An 18,237-nucleotide genomic window follows, 5' to 3' on the forward strand; every position below is an offset into this window, starting at 1 on the left:
ACATAGCCTCAGCGTGAGGACGGCCCACAGCCACCCCCACCTGCCACCAGAGTCGTCTCTAACGCTCTCTGGGTGACCAAGATGCACAGGCGGGTGTAGGAATCCCAGGCCTGGGGCAACCATCAAGCGCCTACACAGAGACCAGGGGACTGTTCCAGGCCGCGTGGCTCCCAGAGCTGGGAGGGACGCTCCTCCTGCCTAGTTGCATCTCCCTTCCAAGGCCACCCGCAAGAACAAACCTGCGTCACCGCCACAGCAGACGCACACTTGAACTGGACTAGAGACAAAAGAGAGCAAGTGCAAGTAAGGGGGTGGCGCGTGGCAGCACGGCGAGGTGACCCGGCGCACCCCGCGCCACCAGCCCGGCCACCGTGCGGGCGGAGAACGGGCGCAGGCCAGCCGGCGGCAGGCCCCCGGCTTTCAGCCCCACACGAGCCCTCGGCCCGGCCGCCGGCGCCCTCCGCGAGGAGCAGGCTGCAGTCCACGCGCAGCTTCGAGACCAAGTGACCCTCTCGGGGGCCTTCACGCCCACCCAGAACTACACGCTCTTCCCAACAGCACTCAGAACATTCGTTTTTGCTTTAGGAAGCAGCGGTTCACTACGGGTTCCCCACCGAGGGGAGCTCCGCGCGCCCGTCTCCTGGGCGCGGCCCGCTCTGCGGCCGCCCCCCTTTACCTGGCCGATTGAAGTCCATGGACGGCTGCTTGCAGTCCTGAGCGCGGTGCCCGGTGGCCCCGCAGTTGTAACACGACAGATTGCCGCTCTTCTTGTGGCCGGAGCCGTTGCTGCTGCCCACCAGCCCCGGGGCCTGGTACACGCCCGCCGCGCCCGCCATGAAGCTCTGCATGGGCGGCACGGCGAAGGCCGACTGGCCGCCCAGCACGGGCTCGGGGGCCACGCCGCCGCCGTAGGGCGGGTGCACCACGGGGAAGGCACCGCCGCCGTACTGCTGGGCGCCCACGTAGCCGCTGCCGCACACGGGGCTGAAGGGCAGGAAGGGGAAGGGGAAGACGGACGGCCCCGAGAACGGGTGCTGGAAGTAGTTGGCGTAGCTGACGGTCAGGCCGCTGGAGCCGCAGCTGCCACTGCAGCCGCACGACGTGCACACGACGCAGCCGGGCGGCGGGGCGGGCGCGGGCTGCTGGGGCGCCGCCTGCTGCTGATGGTGGTGGTGGTGGTGGTGGTTCTGGGCGGGCGCGGGGAGGCTCCCCGGGGAGCCGCCGCCCCCGCCGCCGTAGAAGCCGCTGTCGGGGGCCGAGGAGAGCGCGGGGCTGGAGCTGGGGGCCGGGCAGCTGGGCACAGAGGCCATGCTGGCGAAGGACGTGGGCGGGTGGCTGCTGGAGGAGGCGGTGCTGCTGCTGGCGCAGAAGCTGCCCTGCAGGGGCCCCACGGGCACACTGCCCATCGCAGAGAAGGCAGCTTTGGTGTTGGTGTACAGAGCAGTCCGGGGGTTTATTATTGCAGGGGGCACGCTTATTTGCACGTTATTCGAACAGGGAGTTTGCCCAGAAATGGCAGAATCCGCGGGGACAGATGAAGACACCAGAAGTTTGATGGGTGGCCGAGCCACGTGGAAGACGGCGCTCGACGTCCCCGCGGCAGCCGTGCTCGCCTCCCCCGCCAGGGCTGGCTGCGGGGCCGGCTTCATCACCCTGTCCAGCGCAGCCGTGTGCACGACTTTGGCGCGGGGACCGAAGGAGACGGTGGGTGACACGGAGCTGCTCTCGGCCAGGGCAGAGAGCACCTGCAGGGGCTGCTGGGGGGTGGGCGTGGGCGCTGCGTCGATCACGGTGTGGCCGAAGTTCTTGTCCACTTTGATGCCGCCTCTTGGTCCCGAGAGCTTACTCCTTTCTTCTAGAGACAGCAGCGAGTGCACGGAAGGCGGGAGGAGCTTCATGTCCGCGCCCCCCCTTTCGGACTTGTGCACGGAATTCAGCATCCGGATGGGTGCCAGGTGCGAGGCCGCGGCCATCATCTGGGGAGGGAGGGGGTGGTGGCCCGCCGGACTGGAGCCTGCCTCGTTCTGCACCGGGAGAACCTGGGCCGTGGGTCTGGCGGAACTTGAAGCGAAATGGTTCAGTAGCATGATGGGCTTCTCCTTCTCCGAGCCCTCCAAGTGCATTTCCACACCTAGAGATGGAAACACAGCGGTCAGCACGGTGCCCCGGGCCAGCGCAGGGGCAGCAGGGCGCTCCCAGGACGGGCGTCCTTACGTCTGTCGTTCTCCTCGGCGCTGTCCGAGCTCTCTTCCCGGGCCTGCACCCCCATCGGGCTGGGTGAGGAGCTGGAGCATTCCGAGGAGCTGCCCTCCCGGGCCGTCTGGTGAGGGGGCTGCTCCACTTCTACCCGCAGCGCTGCGGAAAAGGGGCGCCAACAGGGGTCGTGCCGGCCAGTGTCTACCGCGCCCTCCCCACCCGCCTCGGCGCACACCCATCCCGCTGACCCGGGCACCAGCCCCGGGGAGGCGGGTGCTGTCACTCCTGCTTCAGACAGGACCCGGGGACTCGGAGAAAACAAGCTGCCCGAGGCTCCACTCACACCTCAGAGAAGAAGCGACAAGGGGCGCCCAACCACCACGGTGCTACCAAAGTCATCTCCCAACACTGAGGGACACCCCATTTTACGAGGCCAAGGGATGGAAGACCCTTTTAGTCAAATAACCACTCAAAAGATAGACTGGCATGTTTTTCTCCCTGGCGTCCTGTCACTGTTGCTACTTCCACAGTGTAAAGAAAACCACGGGCCATCCGTCCCCGGCATCCGGCGCCCCGAGGCGAAGGCAGGGAGAGGAGGAGGGCAGCTAAGAGCCCAGGGCCCGCGGCTCCCAGGCGCTGCACGACAGGGAGGCTGCGCTCTCGCACTCTGGGGAGTTTTAAGATGGACCTTTGAAGCAAGGGCCTACAAGGACCTGTCTGCACCCTCCTGGGGAGGAAGCGTATCTTCATCTGTTTGGGGTACCTCTTTCTCTTTCCCTCTGGCCGTGCAGCTGCCGGATCTAATTCTTTTGCCCGAACAACTTCAGGTGAGTCACCGGTCTCTAGGTTCTAAACCCAATGTCCCTTCTGTTTTCTAATGGTGGAAATGATGAAAGCTAAAATAATGAGCAGTAACTGTAAATTCTAAAAATAGGCAAATGCCAAAAGGCTGTGTGTGGTCTGGAGTCTAATAACTATCCTCCAAAGGAGGAGCCCGCGATGCCCCCCTCAAGACCACCCCGCCCTCACCCACCTGCAGCGTGGGGGCCTCGCACGGTCTGCACGGGCCCGACGTGGCTGGTGGGGGGGACGCGGGCCACTCCGCTGCTGGTGACCGGGGGTGGGGCTGTGGGGTTCAGGCACCGTTTCTCTGACTTCTCCCTGTGCCACAAGAGAGCACGTGAACGAGTGAGCGTTCAGGTCTTCTACTAGAGAACGGTTTACTGTTGCCCAAGCTCTGCTCTCCTGCACAGATTCCATACAAAGGGGACCGCCCCCAGATACCCTCCGAGGTGGAAAGCAATGCATTCTGACTTGTCGGATTCGCTGCACAGGGCCCTTCCTAGCACACCCAAACCACATCGTAGAACTGTGAAAGCATTAATGAAGCTTTGATAAGCAATCAAAGTAATCCAATCAAGGGCATTTAGCTTAGTGCTCGCGAGCACCTGTTCACTGCAGAGGCACTCTAAGAGCGACCCCCTGGCTGAACACAGGCCCATGAGACGACCCATCTCAGAATACCCCTAGGCCCCAGATGACCACTGGGATACTTACAACCAGCACAGTGACCAAAAAGAGGGAAGATTCCACACGTCCTCACCTTCCCTCTTTAAATAAAGCCCCCACACACTGCCTCCTGGCTGAAAGCCGCTCCTCAATGAACTCTCCTTTGTTCCACTTCAGGTGAACTCTTTCACCTCCCAGGCCACCCGACAGTCACCCCACATTTGGGGGCCCCCATCCAATCGAGATACCCCATTTAGATACCACATTCAGTACATCAGGAATGAAAAGAAACAGACGTTTTGCAGTTTCACACTTACTTCTCCAGCTCCAGCTGAGTCTTGAGTTTTTTCTTTGCTCCCATTGTGAGGGATTCAAATTTATTTAGATCTTCCTCAGTAAGGCTCAGAAACTTGCACAGAAGAAACACATCATAAAGTTATTGAGAATCAATTAGGACTCTGAAAACAAAGAACTTGGAGTATAATTTAATAAACATATTCTACCAGTAGCGTACACAAACAGATCAAACCTAATGGATAATAAAAGCCTTGGGAACAGGGGCGCCTGGGTGGCTCAGTCGTTAAGCGTCTGCCTTCGGCTCAGGTCATGGTCCCAGGGTCCTGGGATCGAGCCCCGCATCAGGCTCCCTGCTCAGAGAGGAGCCTGCTTCTCCCTCTCCCATCCCCCCTGCTTGCTTGTGTTCGCTCTCTCTCTCGCTCACTCCGTCAAATACATAAATAAAATCTTAAAAAAAAAAAAAAGAAAAAGCAGCCTTGGGAACACCAAAACAGTCCATTGCTAAATGATGTGGTGTCCCTCGTTCAAAACATGAAATGCTCACTTTCCATATGAGACTCAGCGGCCACGCCCACTGGGCCTTCCGCACACGGCCTGGAGAAGACGGGGCACCTGGAAGGTGCGCACTATGCAGGCAGGTGACTAAAGAACATGTCCTGCAGTTTCCACTTCTACAGAGACTGGGTCTGTGGAAATGTCCCCCTCCTGTCCAGGGACCTACCCCCTGGGGTGAATGCAAGCTGTTTATCCTCCTCCAGAAAGGAGAACTTTTAACAGCTCTTCTGTCTCACAGACACCGTCATTTTAGGGGCAAAGCAACTTTGTTGGAAAGCAAGTGACCCAGAAAAGCAGATACCACCTGCACTGAATGGCTAACTAACCCGGGGGTCTTATACCAAGCAGACACAACACTGGTTCGCATGACACTTCATAATGCGATGGTGATTTCATGGCTAAAATTCAACTCCTACATTACATTCAAACTTTTTTAAACTGATCATGAGACAAAGTTGGCAGTATCTGTTGTTTTTTAGGATTTATGAATCCTAAGCCAAGAGTATTACAAATATACTTAGAAGCAGTTTATTATGTACTAAAAGCTTGATTTCTAGACTCAGTTGCAGATTTTTGGACAAATAAGATATTTATATAGATAAAAGCACCAAGTGATTGTATCCAGCAAGGGGCATCAGAGCTCAAACACCGCCATGGGTCACATTTAGTTTTCTCAGTGACACCAAGACTTCAGAAATTCCAGAATTTTCTTTAACAACAAAAAAATGCTCATCAAAACTCTCTGTTGTAAAAAAATAATTTCCAGGGCGCCTGGGTGGCTCGGTCGGTTAAGTGTCTGACTGCTGATTTCAGCTCAGGTGGTGATCTCAAAGTTGTGAGATCAGCCTTGGGGCGGGCTCTGCGCTCAGCAGGGGGTTTGAGATTCTCTCTCTCCCTCTGCCCCTCCTGCCACCCTCCTCTATCTCTTAAAAAAAAAAAAAAACAAAAAAACGAAACAAAAAACCAAAACTTTGTAGGGCTGCTTGAAAGACATAAAATTCATCTACTACTTTCAGCTGTATGACCGTCAATCAAGCCAGATCATCCGCGGGCTGCTCCCTCGCATGCAAGTATTTGGGCGCCTTGTAAAACAGGCCCTTCTGGCACTAAGTTCCTGCACACGCACAGCCCAGGCCGAAGGGCATCTAACAAAGGGCGCGTGCACACCAGAATTCACCATTTCTTCTGACATGGCTGCTGGGGATACAATGTCTTTCATATCATGTAGAGTATCTAACACATGAAGACCCCAGACTATCTTAAAAAAAAAAAAAAAAAAGCTGTTTGTTTACAACCAATCCCGTTCGAATTTTTGCTTTGGCGGCAGGGAGCCTTCCCATCCACATGCACCGCCGCTCCCCGGTGGGTGTGCAGGGCCCCGGGCACACATACAGGCATCGGCTAGCAGGCCACGGGATTCCCACATCGTGGACGGTCCAGACACCCACCTCAAGCCCGCTAGGAACGAGGTAAGAGGAAGACTGTGTGTGGCCTGCCCAGTCATCCACATACCTTCTCCATGGTGAGCTGTTTGAAGACAGGGTAGTACTTGTGCAAGCGCAGCTTTCTCAGCCAGTCTAGGATCCCGTTCTGCTCCTGGGTCTGAGGGGCCTGCAGACTGGAGGGCATCAGGATGGCGGGCGAGCTGTCCATCTGGGCCCGGTAGGCCAACGCCGAGCCTGCACCCCCCGCGTGGGAGCAGTGGGGCAAAGCGGCCGAGCTGGCCGAGTGCGGCATGTGGTGCTGGGCACTGCTCTGAGAGGAGGGGATGCCGGCCACGCCACACACAGGCCTGTGGGGACAGCAGACAGGTGGTCTTCCCAGGACCATGGCCTCCTTCCCGGACACACAGGTGGACAGTGGGCAGAAGCCGGCTGCCACGTGCTGGGCTGCATCCGAGGCCACGCCCACTGCCAGCATCAGAGCCCTTTCCTGCCACTGCCCCCCCCCCCCCGGAGGCCTCTGTGGGTGTGCACGTGTCCATGGATGCGCACCCGTGCGTACGTGTGGCTGAGCTGCCCAGGCTCTGCTGTTCAATCATAGCATGATACTGAAAATCATACATTACAACTGACTCCTCGATCTTTAACGTCTGAATGAACTCTGTGAAAGGGAGTCCTAGCAGCAGGCTGGAAGAACACTCCGCATTCTGCTTTCCGCCCTTGACCCTTCCGGCCCAGACTGCAAACCCGCACGTTCACGGTGCACTCCGTATGTAGCAGGCAAGGGGTAAAGGGGAGAGTCAGCACTGTGGAAGCCCAGACCACCTGACTGCATCTTCCCACAAGCGTGCATGCGTGTATGTTGCTGTCTGTGACGCTGGCCCACCTGTCTGTCACCCACTCACCATCAGGCCTCCTGCTGATGGAGGACCCTGGGCACAGTCGCTCCCTGGGAGCTTATAGAAATGAAGCTTCTTGGAAATTCTGCTGTGCTAGGGTGCGCAGGGCCCGGAAATTGGCATTTGCAATAAGAGTCCTTGGGAATTCCAACTCCAGTGGCCCAGAGAACCACTTCTTTTTTTACATGGAGAAATCGTAAACCGGAGTATCTCTATCCAACTCCCCTCACACTATTATTCAAGACTAAGACCAAAAATGACTTCACTCTACAAACATTTATACACAGGCAGAAGTAACCTCTATGCGGATGTGAAACGTGCTGGTTCCAGATGCCTCACCTTCCAGACACGCCCATCATGGTACCCACTTTAGAGAGGGAAGGGGTGCCAGGACCTGCAAGGTAAGATAAATGTCAGAAAGGTTACAGACTACAAAGATGTTTTTATCTTTACGTAATCCCATTTCACAAACTCACTTGGACTTTGAAGCTGTTGGGTGGGAGATGAAGTGCTGAAAAATTTCTTAACGTGGTCATTTTTTAATACATGCGAAGGTAATGAAGCCAAATACCTAAAAATTAAACAAAGAGGTTTTATCAGCATTAAAATGGTTATTACCAAAAACTAAATCAGAGTGAAATTTTGATTTTCAGTTAAGAGAAATACCCATGAGAGAAAAAAATTAAACAGAAGCACCACAACCCATATTCTCCCTGTTTCGATTCCATTCTTGTCTGATTCCTATCGTTTCCCGGGGCCCCTTCCGCACGCCCACCGCATCACACCGTGGTGGGGGCATCGGGCTAGCATGAGAGCACAGTCGGGCCCCCTGCGGTCTCCTGCAGCGTGTGGCGACCGGGCTACACCCAACTCATCGGTGCCAGGATGCCGGGCCCGGACCCAGGAAGCAGGCCTGCCCCCTCTGCCCGCTGACCCATGCAGGGTGTGCTCAACGGCCAGGAGACATGGCTTACGGGACTTTACCGGGCCCTGGTTTTGTCCTGCAACAGTCTCAACTTTCCACTACGGGACAGAAACAGTAATTGGATTTCATTTCCTCAGACCGTCAACATCACATGAAGTGGTGGCATGTACTGTGAAACTCCTTTATTCATATCCTCAAAATCATGCCTCTGTTACTAACTCTACCAAATTCTCCACAACTGATGAAAATCCCCAGGGACGCCCCAGAGACCCAGACCGCTGGGATGACCAGGCAGCTCAGGTGTGCACCCACCCCGCTCTGGCCACGCCACACATCGCCACACGGGCGGGCCCCACAGAGCACTGCTGGGGCTGTGTCCCTGGCCTGCAGGTGCGGGGCAGCCTTACCTCAGGTCCGCTTCCAGATCCATGTGGTTTCGCTCTACGTAAAAGGAATCTGGGCCAGCTAAGCAAGGAATGAACTTCTCCAGATTTTCTTCAGGGTACAGCTGGGGTAACTGAAAGAGATGGAAAAGCACTGGACGTCTGTCAAAATTCACTTGACATGGGCCTCTTCCAGTCGAGAGACGGGCAGCCACTAGATGCTCACCCTGTGCGGGACACTACAACCCACCTGTTCTCAGCTCTCTGGGGCTCTAATTCCACTCAGGATGTGGAAAGCCACAAAAAAACATTGCTCCCACCACGACATCAGTAAAAACCTCCATAACCAACACGATCGTACCTATCCATGAGCCCATCGGGAACTCAGCTGCAAGGTCACCACGTGAACTGAATTTCGAGAGGGACCTGCCCCTCCAAGGAGAGACAAGACACGGGACCCGTCTCCGCTGTGGCAGAACACGAGGAAGAGGTAGCTGCCATGCCAGCAGGCAGAAGAGTCAGAAGATGGGCACTTCTCGTGGGCTGAGTGTGGGCCAGACATCGGTCAGCCAAGAGCCCCAGACACAAGGGGAGTGTGCCCTCCTTCCCAAGCTCGCTTCCACAGGAGACTGGAGAGAGCCTCCAAGGCAGCGGAGGTGGGGGCTGGCTGCGCCTGGGGGCCCGGCAGGAACCCTATGCCTGCCCTGGAGCCTTCTCTAAATCCAAAGAGAAAGCCCTTAAGCCCCTGGGGGAGGGACAAGACTGCTCCTGCTCCCAGAGCCCAGGCAGACCCTCCGTTTCTGGGGATGAGGCAGGAGCACTACTGTCCTGCCTCCGCGGGAGGGGAGGGAGTCCTCCTGGCACCCGGCGCTGGGCAAAGATGCCCTGCTTCTGGGGGAAGGTGCAAGCACAGCCCGCTGGCCCTGAGGAAGGGGCAAAAGCCCTCCTGGGCTGAGGATACTGCACCAGTACAAAGAGGAGGTCAGCTGCTGCTGGGGAAGAAAGGGGCAGGTATGCCGAGAAAGCCCCCAAGGGCCATGTGCCTGGGACTAAGGCTGGACCAGGAGCATGGAGAACACCTCACGCCCACCACAAGTCTGTCACCAGGCAACAAGTAACCGCAGTCTCCGCCGGGCGGGGGTGGGGGTGGGGTGGGGTGTGTGTCAACAGATCAGGGAGAGCCCCTCGGGGCCACGGACACATAGGACTGCTGAGGGCCAAGGGTGAAGCCAGACCACTGAGAGAAACTTCTGACACTTCTCCCCAGGCTCAAGGTGACAACCACCCTCCACTGGAAGAACCTGAAGCCCGTGGGGGTACTGGAGGTAACTAGCAGCAACAAAACCCAAACCCAGCTCAACTCCTGATCAGACCAAATCGAGGACCCCACTGAGGGCCTGAGAGAAACGGCAGCATGCCCATTTCAGGGCAGACACGCTGTTTCCCTCAGTCTCTACGGTTTCTAAACATGATGTCTAATATTCAATCAAAAAATTACAAGATATACACACAAAAAAATAAGAGGGAATGAAAACTATTGTGAAGATAAACATCAGAGCCAAACTCAGAGATAACTGGATGTTGGAACTATTAGATAGGGATTATAAAACAACTATGATTAACATACTGAAAGATTTAGTGAAAAAATGGAAAACATGCATGACAACAAATGGGAAATCTCAGCAGAGAGATGGAAACTTTATTAAAAGATGTGTCAAACGGAAAAGCTAGGAAAAACAAGAAATGAGAACAATAGAAAACCATGGTCCCAGAGATGAAGAACTCGGCACATAAAACAGGCTCAGCGGCAGCCTGGGCAGAGCTGTGGACTGGACGTCGGGGAGCCTGAGAACAGGGCAAGGGAAATCGTCTGACCGAAACACACAGCGAAAAGAGCAAGAAAAAAAAAAGGGCACCCAAGAGCTGTGGACAATGTCAAAGGTCCAAGTGCACAGAGTTCAAGTCCAAAGGCAGAGAGAGAGAGGGGGGCAGAAGAAATATCTGAAGAGATAATGGAGAAGAATTCTCCAAAATTAACAAGAGACAACAAACCAGGTATCCAGGAAGGTCAGAGAACACAAAGCCAGGTGAGCATGAAGCACTGTCAGCACCCAGTGGGGTCAAAGTTTGCGCCAGTGTTAGCGTAGTCCAGAGCAATGGGTGTTCTATAAACGAGAGGCTAGGCACGCAGGAGAGGAAATGGAGTGTCCTCAGCGTCACAGACGAAAACGTGAATTCCGGGGGTGGGGGGGACCAGTAATCCCAGAAAGCATGGCTGACAGGCCAAGAGGAGAGGCGTGAGCAGACAACTTCTGAATAGGCTTTTAAAATATGATCCATCCACTGGATTTTCTCCTACAGGATTACATCCTTGATTTTATAGTGAAAATGTTAAGATTCGCTTTGGAGACACTTTTGATATGTCACTCCATGAGACAAAGGGGACTAATTAAGATGCTTTGGCTAGCGACAGCGGTTCACTGCGATGGCCCGGGCCAGTGGACTGCAAACACATTGTAACCGTGGAGGTGTGCATGTATGTATGTATGGACACACGTCTATGTGGGCAAAGTGGTATTTATTTAGTAGTGGAACCTTTTGTTTGGGTGACATTTGTTGAAGCCATCAGAAAATGAAGAGGAAAACGCAGCATGTCCAACAGATCGAGCTGGGACTGGACTCTCAGTCTCTCTGCAGAGTAACCGAAGCAAACACCCTTCAGCCGCCTGTGCGGGTCACAGCGTCCTGCCTCTTCTCATTCTCAACAACTGCAAGGAGCGGGGATCGTGGCACCGAGGACCATGTTTTTATGGTCATGCATGAATTACTTGCTCTGCCAGCTGAAGGAAGCAATCCACTGAAACCACTCTGCAGTATTATCGAGAGCCTTTTAATTTTTATAAGAGCCCTTAATCACCTTACCTTTGAAATAAATTCAGTCACTTCAGAGGAAGATTTGGTTACTGATGTTACTGAAGAATCAGACCACAAGACCTTAAAAACAAACAAACAAACAAACCTTAAAAACAGACGCCACGTACGTCCCTCACAACACACCTGTCCAGGGAGTCTTCACGGGCACAGGTGCAGTGAGCGTGCTGAGCCCTAAGTGTGGTGCACCTGCTGGATGGGGTAGTTACACATCCCCCGACTCGTGAGAGAAAAGTTCACATAACTCAAGTCCTTTAAGGCTTCGCTTCCTGTTTTGTGCCATCATTCAAATATCACCAAATGACTCAAGCATGGAGTCTGAGGCTTGCTCCACAAACTTGTACGCAGCCACCGACAATCACGACTGCGTGTGTGTGCCCGGGCACACTGTCCTCAAGGGGACCTCCTTGCTGCTGAAAATGAGACAAGGCCCCCGCCCTCGGGAACCTGACAGAACGGGGACCGGGGCAGTTGGCACCCAGGGAGCGGCCGGGGTGCAGGCTGGGGCGCAAACCTTCCAGAGAGAGCAGCAGGAAGGGCTCTCTACAAGCAGCCCTACAGCGCTGGGCGTGCCCGAGACCCGAGCACACGGCTGCGTTTCCGCACTGCGTGTGGCGGGCGGGAGGCCTCGTGTCATCACCGCGTCCCAGCCAGTCCCCCTACATGATGGACTGCAGGCGTCCTGGGGGGACGTCTCCTCCCTCCGTCTTCCCGGTGCTTCTCCAGTGTTTCCTGACCACCGTGGGGCGCTGAGGACTGGTGGGGGGCGTGCCGCACTCAGACACGGGAGCAGGGCCGGGAAGCAGGGAATCCACTGCAGCAAGAGGCGAGCAGGGGCAAGGCGGGAGGGCCACCAGAAGGGTGAGACTAGGAAGCAGGAACTTGGCCCTCAGATCCAGAAGAAGCCACCAGAGGGCCTCAAGTCACGAAGTAAAACGACCAAAAAGAAAGCGCTGTATTCGCAGTGATGGAGCAGACGGAGCGTGGCGGTTTGGAAGACCCCGCTGCTCCCGCCACCTGTCCGCGCCTTCTGAGAAACAGCCTACTGTGGCTGCCGATGGACCCCACGTCCCCTTTCCTCTGCTGAACCCCACACGCGTCCCTTCCATCCCCACAGCTGCCGCACCATGAAACCACCACCACGGAGGCTGTCTCCTTGAGCTCCCGGGAAACGCAAGCCAGCAGAGGAAACGGGATCCTCCCCGATCTCTGAGTTCGGGGCGCCTGGGGCTCACTGATGCCGCAGTGCTGGTGCTCCTTGAGTGAACGTGCCTCGCCGCCCAAATGGACCTGCACCAAGCTGCAGACCCCAACCTGCTTTTGTTGGAGACAAATCTCACCAACAGCACTGAGCACAAGTTCGGGGCAAGTTGCTACCCAAGGAAACCCCAGCACCATCTAGGATTAAAGGCAGAAACTTTCTGGTCTTTAGATATTGGACCCCAAGCACTGCTGACATCTTGTGCTGGTCACGGTGTAGCACGTGGTGGAGGATTTTTGTTTTCCCTGGGACTCTTAAACCCAGATCAAAACCCGACTCTCTTCTCGTGCACATTCACGTGGCACGAATGCACCTTAAAGCCCACAAAAGCACGAACCCCAACGTCCAAGCTGCGCGCGCAGCACAGACGTATCGTGCTATGCTCAAACAGACAATCTGCTTCCCCAACAACAACGTGCTTCCAACAGGCACCAGCACTCCAGGCCGCCAGCTCCCGATGCTTTACTTGTCCTTCCAGACTCCAGTCTGAGCAGACAGAAAGCGAGGGCTCACTCCCGGGACGCCCACTCCCGGGACGCACCACACTGTGCAGCGGGCCCGGGCTTCCTCACGCTCACCCTCGGCCTCACCCGCCAGGCCAGGCACCTGCACCAGAGGAGGGGACAGGCCCAGGAGGGGCCCGGACACAGAAGAGCCTCACAGCGTGCTTCATGCTACACACGCGTCCCGCCAAACCCGAGGCGGCACCAACCGTGAGCGACCCCGTTATGTTACGTACCGCCAAGAAAAAAGCTGCCGAATAAATGATGGCAGTGTGGTTTCCTGTCACTTGTACCTGTTTGAAGAGCTGCACAGCCTCACTAAGCCAGACCGTAAAATACCCTAAGTGTACACAAAAAGCAAAACATGCACAAAACAGATACTTAGGACGACGTCACACTATATCTCAGTCCTCTGACTCACTTGACAGCTCCGTCCCCAATGTCCCCGGGTCACCCACAGCACTCTACTCTGGAGCACGTGGAGCAGAATGTTCTCTCTGCCCAGGGAGCAGACCAGCCAGAGGCCCTGCCCACGACTCCTGCCGCACCACGGACGTGAGCCGGCAGCCCAGCACCAGAACATCCAGCACCGGCCTCGAAGAGCTCAAGGCAGCCAGGCTGAAACACAGACCATAGTTTTAAAAAACTAAAAACTACCAATATTCTCGGTGATCTAAGAGAAGAAAAGCACAGCCAAGAACAGGATGCTATGAAAAAAGAATTGTCAGAGAACAAGTATTCTTTGAAATTGAAACCAGGACAGGGGTGAAAAACCCCACTGAGGAAGGGGAGAGATGACGCAGTCCTCCCTCGAGTAGATCGAAATATCAAAAGGAGAGAAAACAGAGAAAAAAATCAAACAAAGGACCAGGCCAATATGAGGTCCAATATGCAGACAGCCGGAGTTCCAAAGCAAGCAAACAGAGAAACACAAAGCAGAGGAAACCAAAAGGGAAGATTCAGGACAGGGCCCCCAGATTATGGATGTGAGTTTTCAAGTTAAAAGGGCCCACTGAGTGCCAGCACAGTGATGAAAACAGACCCACAGCCAAGCATGGGTGAGCAGTATGCAAACACCCAGGACTGAGGAAACCGTCCAAAGTGCCAGAGCTCAGGACCAGGAGGCGGGAAGTCAGCAGAGCATCGAATCCCTGAGGAAGAACGATGCCCAGCCTCCGCCTGTGTTCTCAGTCACACTTGGGGGGGGGGGGGGCATGTCCAGACATGGAAGGCTGCAGAAGTAGGACCTCCCAAGTGCCCTTTCTAAGAAGCTACCAGAAAGAGGGCGACGTAAGACCCGAGAACAGGGGATGGCACCTGTAAGGAGGGAGGGGCCGTGCGGGTGGGGATGAGGGGGAGAGCTGGGGCTCACCGAGGGCCATTGGGTCCATGTGGCAGCAGAACCACAGGGCGCTGGGCCTGTCCGAGCACAACGGGGGTACTTTCAGACAATCACAGGACTTTTGGAGTGAAGTCATTTCTAAGAACTTGTCCCTAAGCAAAAAACAAACCAGCAAACACAGAGACGACTCGAGGGAAAGCCCTGAGCATGCACCACGTGGCTCCAGGATCAGCAACCCTCACGCAGTCACTCGAACATGCACGTCAAAACAAACAGTTCCCTGCTCTCTTGGCAATGTTCGCAGGATTACTGGACTCTCAATTCCGCAAGAACAGCTGATGAAAACACAAACTAAATTAAAAGAATAGTTGTGAAGACTCATCTTTGCTAATGGCAATAAGATATTCAGAGCAGTTAAGATTATTTTGAGATGAAAAAATAAAACTTTCAAGGAAAAGATAGAACACTAAAGTAAACGCAATGCCTGGGTTCTTCAGAAAGAATGGTTTTGATTGGCACTGTTCTCCAGTTCTTTCTAAGTTGCTGAAATTCTACAGTCTAGGAGGTGCTTCAAGGGTTTGGGACATCTTCTGGTATTTTCCCTCTCTATCCTTCACTTTGAACGGGAAATCATTTTACTAAAAAAAATTTTACTCATTCCAGTTTTTCAACAGTGAATCTGGGAAAACTGGTAACATGTGGACACTCCACATGTGTGTACTTGCAAGCTGACTCTGTGTGCAGCCTCTGGCTTCCTGCGCCCTGATGGGGCTCCTCAGGAACCAGTATGGAGCGGCTCCGACTCCAGTGAAAACACAACCAACCCCATGGAAAAGAACAGGAGGCGCAGACTCCTATTTGCAGTACATGTTTACATATGAGAAGCATCTCACTTCAGCTACGTAGGCTTTCCTATAAAAGAAGGCTTTCATTTGTTCCCCTGGAAAACACTGATCCATAAAAAGTGAAACTAGAGATAAACAGGACCGAGGAAACGGTGGGCAGAGGCCACCTGAACCTCCGGAGCCAGGGAGGCCGGCAGGAGAGAGGTTTCTCTGCGTCTCCCTCTGTGGCCAGCACAGCCGTCCCATCGCGGCCCAGGACGGCCGGCGCTTCTAGAAGGTGCTTGATGGCTCTGGTCCCGGTATGGTAGCTGTTTACTTCCACATACTTAAAGTATGTGGACACATACTTTAACACATCTCTGTGTTACTTAAAGGACAATTTATTTAATCTTCATTAATTAGGGTTCTGTGGACAAAAAGCAAGGCTTAATCCTAGGTGACCTTTTTTTTTTTTAAAGTTGTACTGAGTGCTAAAGGACGATAAACCACGCCTATCCAAAGGGCATAATGTGCTAAGTCTGGGCATATGTTTACATCCAGGAAACCATCACTCCCATCAATACCACGAACATGTCCATCACCCCCAAACATTCCCTCCTCCTCTCCCCAGGAAGCCACTGTGTGCCTTCTCTCACTACAGACAGTTGGTGTTTCCTACAATTTTATGTAAATGGGCTCACACCATATATCCTTTGTGGCAAAGGGTCTGGTTTTTTTCACACAGCGCAATTATCTGAGTTTTCTCCACGTAGCTAGTGTAACAATAGCTCAGTCCTTTCCACTCTGGGTGGTCTTCCACGGTGTTTCCAGAACCACCACGGGTTTATCCATTCTCCTGCGGACGGACACTCAGGGTGGTCCGCCGTATCAAGCTGGCGTGAACACTCACGTACAAATCTCCATGTGATCAAACGCTTTCCATTCCCGTCGATTAATACCTAGTGGTAAAACTGATGGGTCATACTTTAGGGCAAAGTTTAGCTCTCTATAAAACTGCCAGACAGCCTGGCAAAGAGGCCGTAGCCCTGAGTACATGCTCCGGCCGCCGGGGAGAGTCCCAGCGCTGCTGTGCGCCGTCTCCAGCTGTAGCCGTGCTACAGGCCCGCAGCGCCAATGGTCACGGTCCTAATGACTGGTGGGGCCGGACATCTGCTCCCGTGGGGTGTGCGCCCTCCAAACATCAGTCCAAATCTTTGGCTCTTTTTTTATTGGGTTGCTCTCTTATTACTGAGTGTTGAGAGTCCTTTATCTACTTGGGATGAAAACTGTCTATCGAATATGTAACGTGCAAATGTCTCCTAGTCTGCATCCTGTTCGGCCGTCTCCTCATCCTCAGGGTGCCTTTCCAGGAGCAAGTTCGATACTCCGATCAAGTCTCACGTATTCATTTTGTCTTTCACGGATCATGTTCTTGGTGCCATAGCAGAGAAATCTCTGCCTAGCCACACAGTCTTGAAGGCTCTCTTCCAGAACTTTTATCGGTTTAGGTTGTACACTTAGGACTATGATCAGTTTTGACTTAGTTTTCTATGTGAGGTGAGAGGTTTGGTCAAGGGTTCCAGAGCCATTTGTTGAAAAGACCGTCCTTTCTCCACGGAACTGCTGGCCTGTCAATCGGCCACTGACCCGTGAGTCTAACTCTGGACTCTGTGCTCCGACCTGCTGACCGGTGCCCCACGCTCACGGCGACCCCACGCGCCAGTGTCCCTGTAGTCTTAATGGCGAGCGTCCGAGACAGGCAGTGTGCAGCTTCCAACTTTATTCTTCTCAAAACTGTTTTGACTACTCTGTTGTTCTTTCCATATACGTTTTAGGGCTAGCTTGTTGATTTCTAAGACAGAAAATTCCTGCTGGGGCTTATTTTTGAGGCTAGTCATTTCCAACGATAGCAGGTGAGTAGTTAGGTGGGCCCGCCACTGTCCTCGGGCCGCCTGCCCTCAGCTCTCCTCTCTCGGGAGCATGGCGCTGGCGGGAGCCCCCGTGCTTACACTCCCCAATGTGCAGAGCCTCTCTCGCATGACACAAGTCTCCAGCCTGACACGTGAATGGCAGCCATCAGCAGCACCCTCCCAGCCCCGCACAAAACAAGCACACGGTTGAAGCTGTGCAAATGAACAGTGTTTTGGAATAACAAGGTCAAAAAATATTTTTTTTAAACGTCGATCCTATCTTTCCTTTGCGCCTCGAGTTACCATTCAACAAACACAGTTTGGGCTGGAGTCCCTCAGGGCATATAGTAGCCCAAGGGGCGCCTGGGTGGCTCAGTCAGTTAAGCGTCTGACTCTTGATTTCGGCTCAGGTCATACTCTCAGGGACTGAGCCCATGTCTGGCTCCGTGCTGAGCATGGAGTCAGCTTGAGATTCGATCTCTCTCTCTCCTTCTGCCCCTCCTCCCACTCATTCACTCTCTCAAGTAAATAAAATCTTAAAAAAAAAAAGTACCCCAAAAGAAAAACTAGTTTGGACTTCTGGGTTAGAGAGGAATGCTCACTTTCCTAAACACAAGAATACTTCTGTCAGTTATCACTTCAGGAACAGTAAGAATCGCAGATAACCAAAGCTTTTGCTTTAAGTCTTAAAACACTTCAGCTCACCCACTGGGGTAGAAACACCTTCAACTACACACCTCACCCTTTGTGACAGCATCGACACCAGGGACACTCCAGAGTCCAGGGCCGCAAGCTCAGGGCTCCCGGCTCCTTTTGGAGTTGTGCAGCTTGCTTGCAGAGGACTCAAGCCACCGTGTCCCCGTCCTCACCAGCCTGTTGCCTCCCCACTCCTAACGTAACTCCCACCTCCTCCGAAAGGCCACGAGAGGCCAAGTGTGTATTTTGCCAAAGCTCACGTCTTCAGAGAGAAGCTGCAGGCAGTCACACCAGCCAGAGTCACCACATCTCACACTGTACAAGCCCAGGCTATAGGCCCGAGGCCGGGCTGAGTGGGGCCCACCCCCCAGAATGGCTCAGCCGTGTGGAGGCGGATGATCGCGAGGGGAGGTCCGGCCGTGAGACCCAGAGCATGGTGGAGGGAAAACAACATGCTCAGGGCTCTAGGGACCTGCTAGGCTCCCACCTCTACGAGGCCTTGAAGATGTTGGGATTCCAAGGTTCTCCGGGTGCTGAGACCTGGGTGCTGGTCACAAGTTTCGA

General features: G+C 54.3%; 1 protein-coding gene across 1 annotated transcript in view; it reads right to left on the reverse strand.

Moving 5' to 3' along the window:
- ZCCHC14 (zinc finger CCHC-type containing 14) overlaps positions 1-18,237 on the reverse strand; it is a 55,263-nt gene that overhangs the window by 4,346 nt on the left and 32,680 nt on the right. Inside the window, exons 4-12 of the mRNA XM_044911313.1 lie at positions 11,129-11,200; positions 8,231-8,340; positions 7,375-7,469; positions 7,238-7,292; positions 6,070-6,349; positions 4,023-4,114; positions 3,230-3,357; positions 2,215-2,355; positions 677-2,131 (exon numbers count right to left, since the gene is read on the reverse strand). Of these exons, the coding sequence (XP_044767248.1) occupies positions 677-2,131; positions 2,215-2,355; positions 3,230-3,357; positions 4,023-4,114; positions 6,070-6,349; positions 7,238-7,292; positions 7,375-7,469; positions 8,231-8,340; positions 11,129-11,200 (2,428 nt within the window). The remainder of the gene's footprint in view (positions 1-676; positions 2,132-2,214; positions 2,356-3,229; positions 3,358-4,022; positions 4,115-6,069; positions 6,350-7,237; positions 7,293-7,374; positions 7,470-8,230; positions 8,341-11,128; positions 11,201-18,237) is intronic.

This window comes from Neomonachus schauinslandi, chromosome 16 (assembly GCF_002201575.2).
Source record: "Neomonachus schauinslandi chromosome 16, ASM220157v2, whole genome shotgun sequence".
In the NCBI taxonomy this organism is placed as follows: domain Eukaryota; kingdom Metazoa; phylum Chordata; class Mammalia; order Carnivora; family Phocidae; genus Neomonachus; species Neomonachus schauinslandi.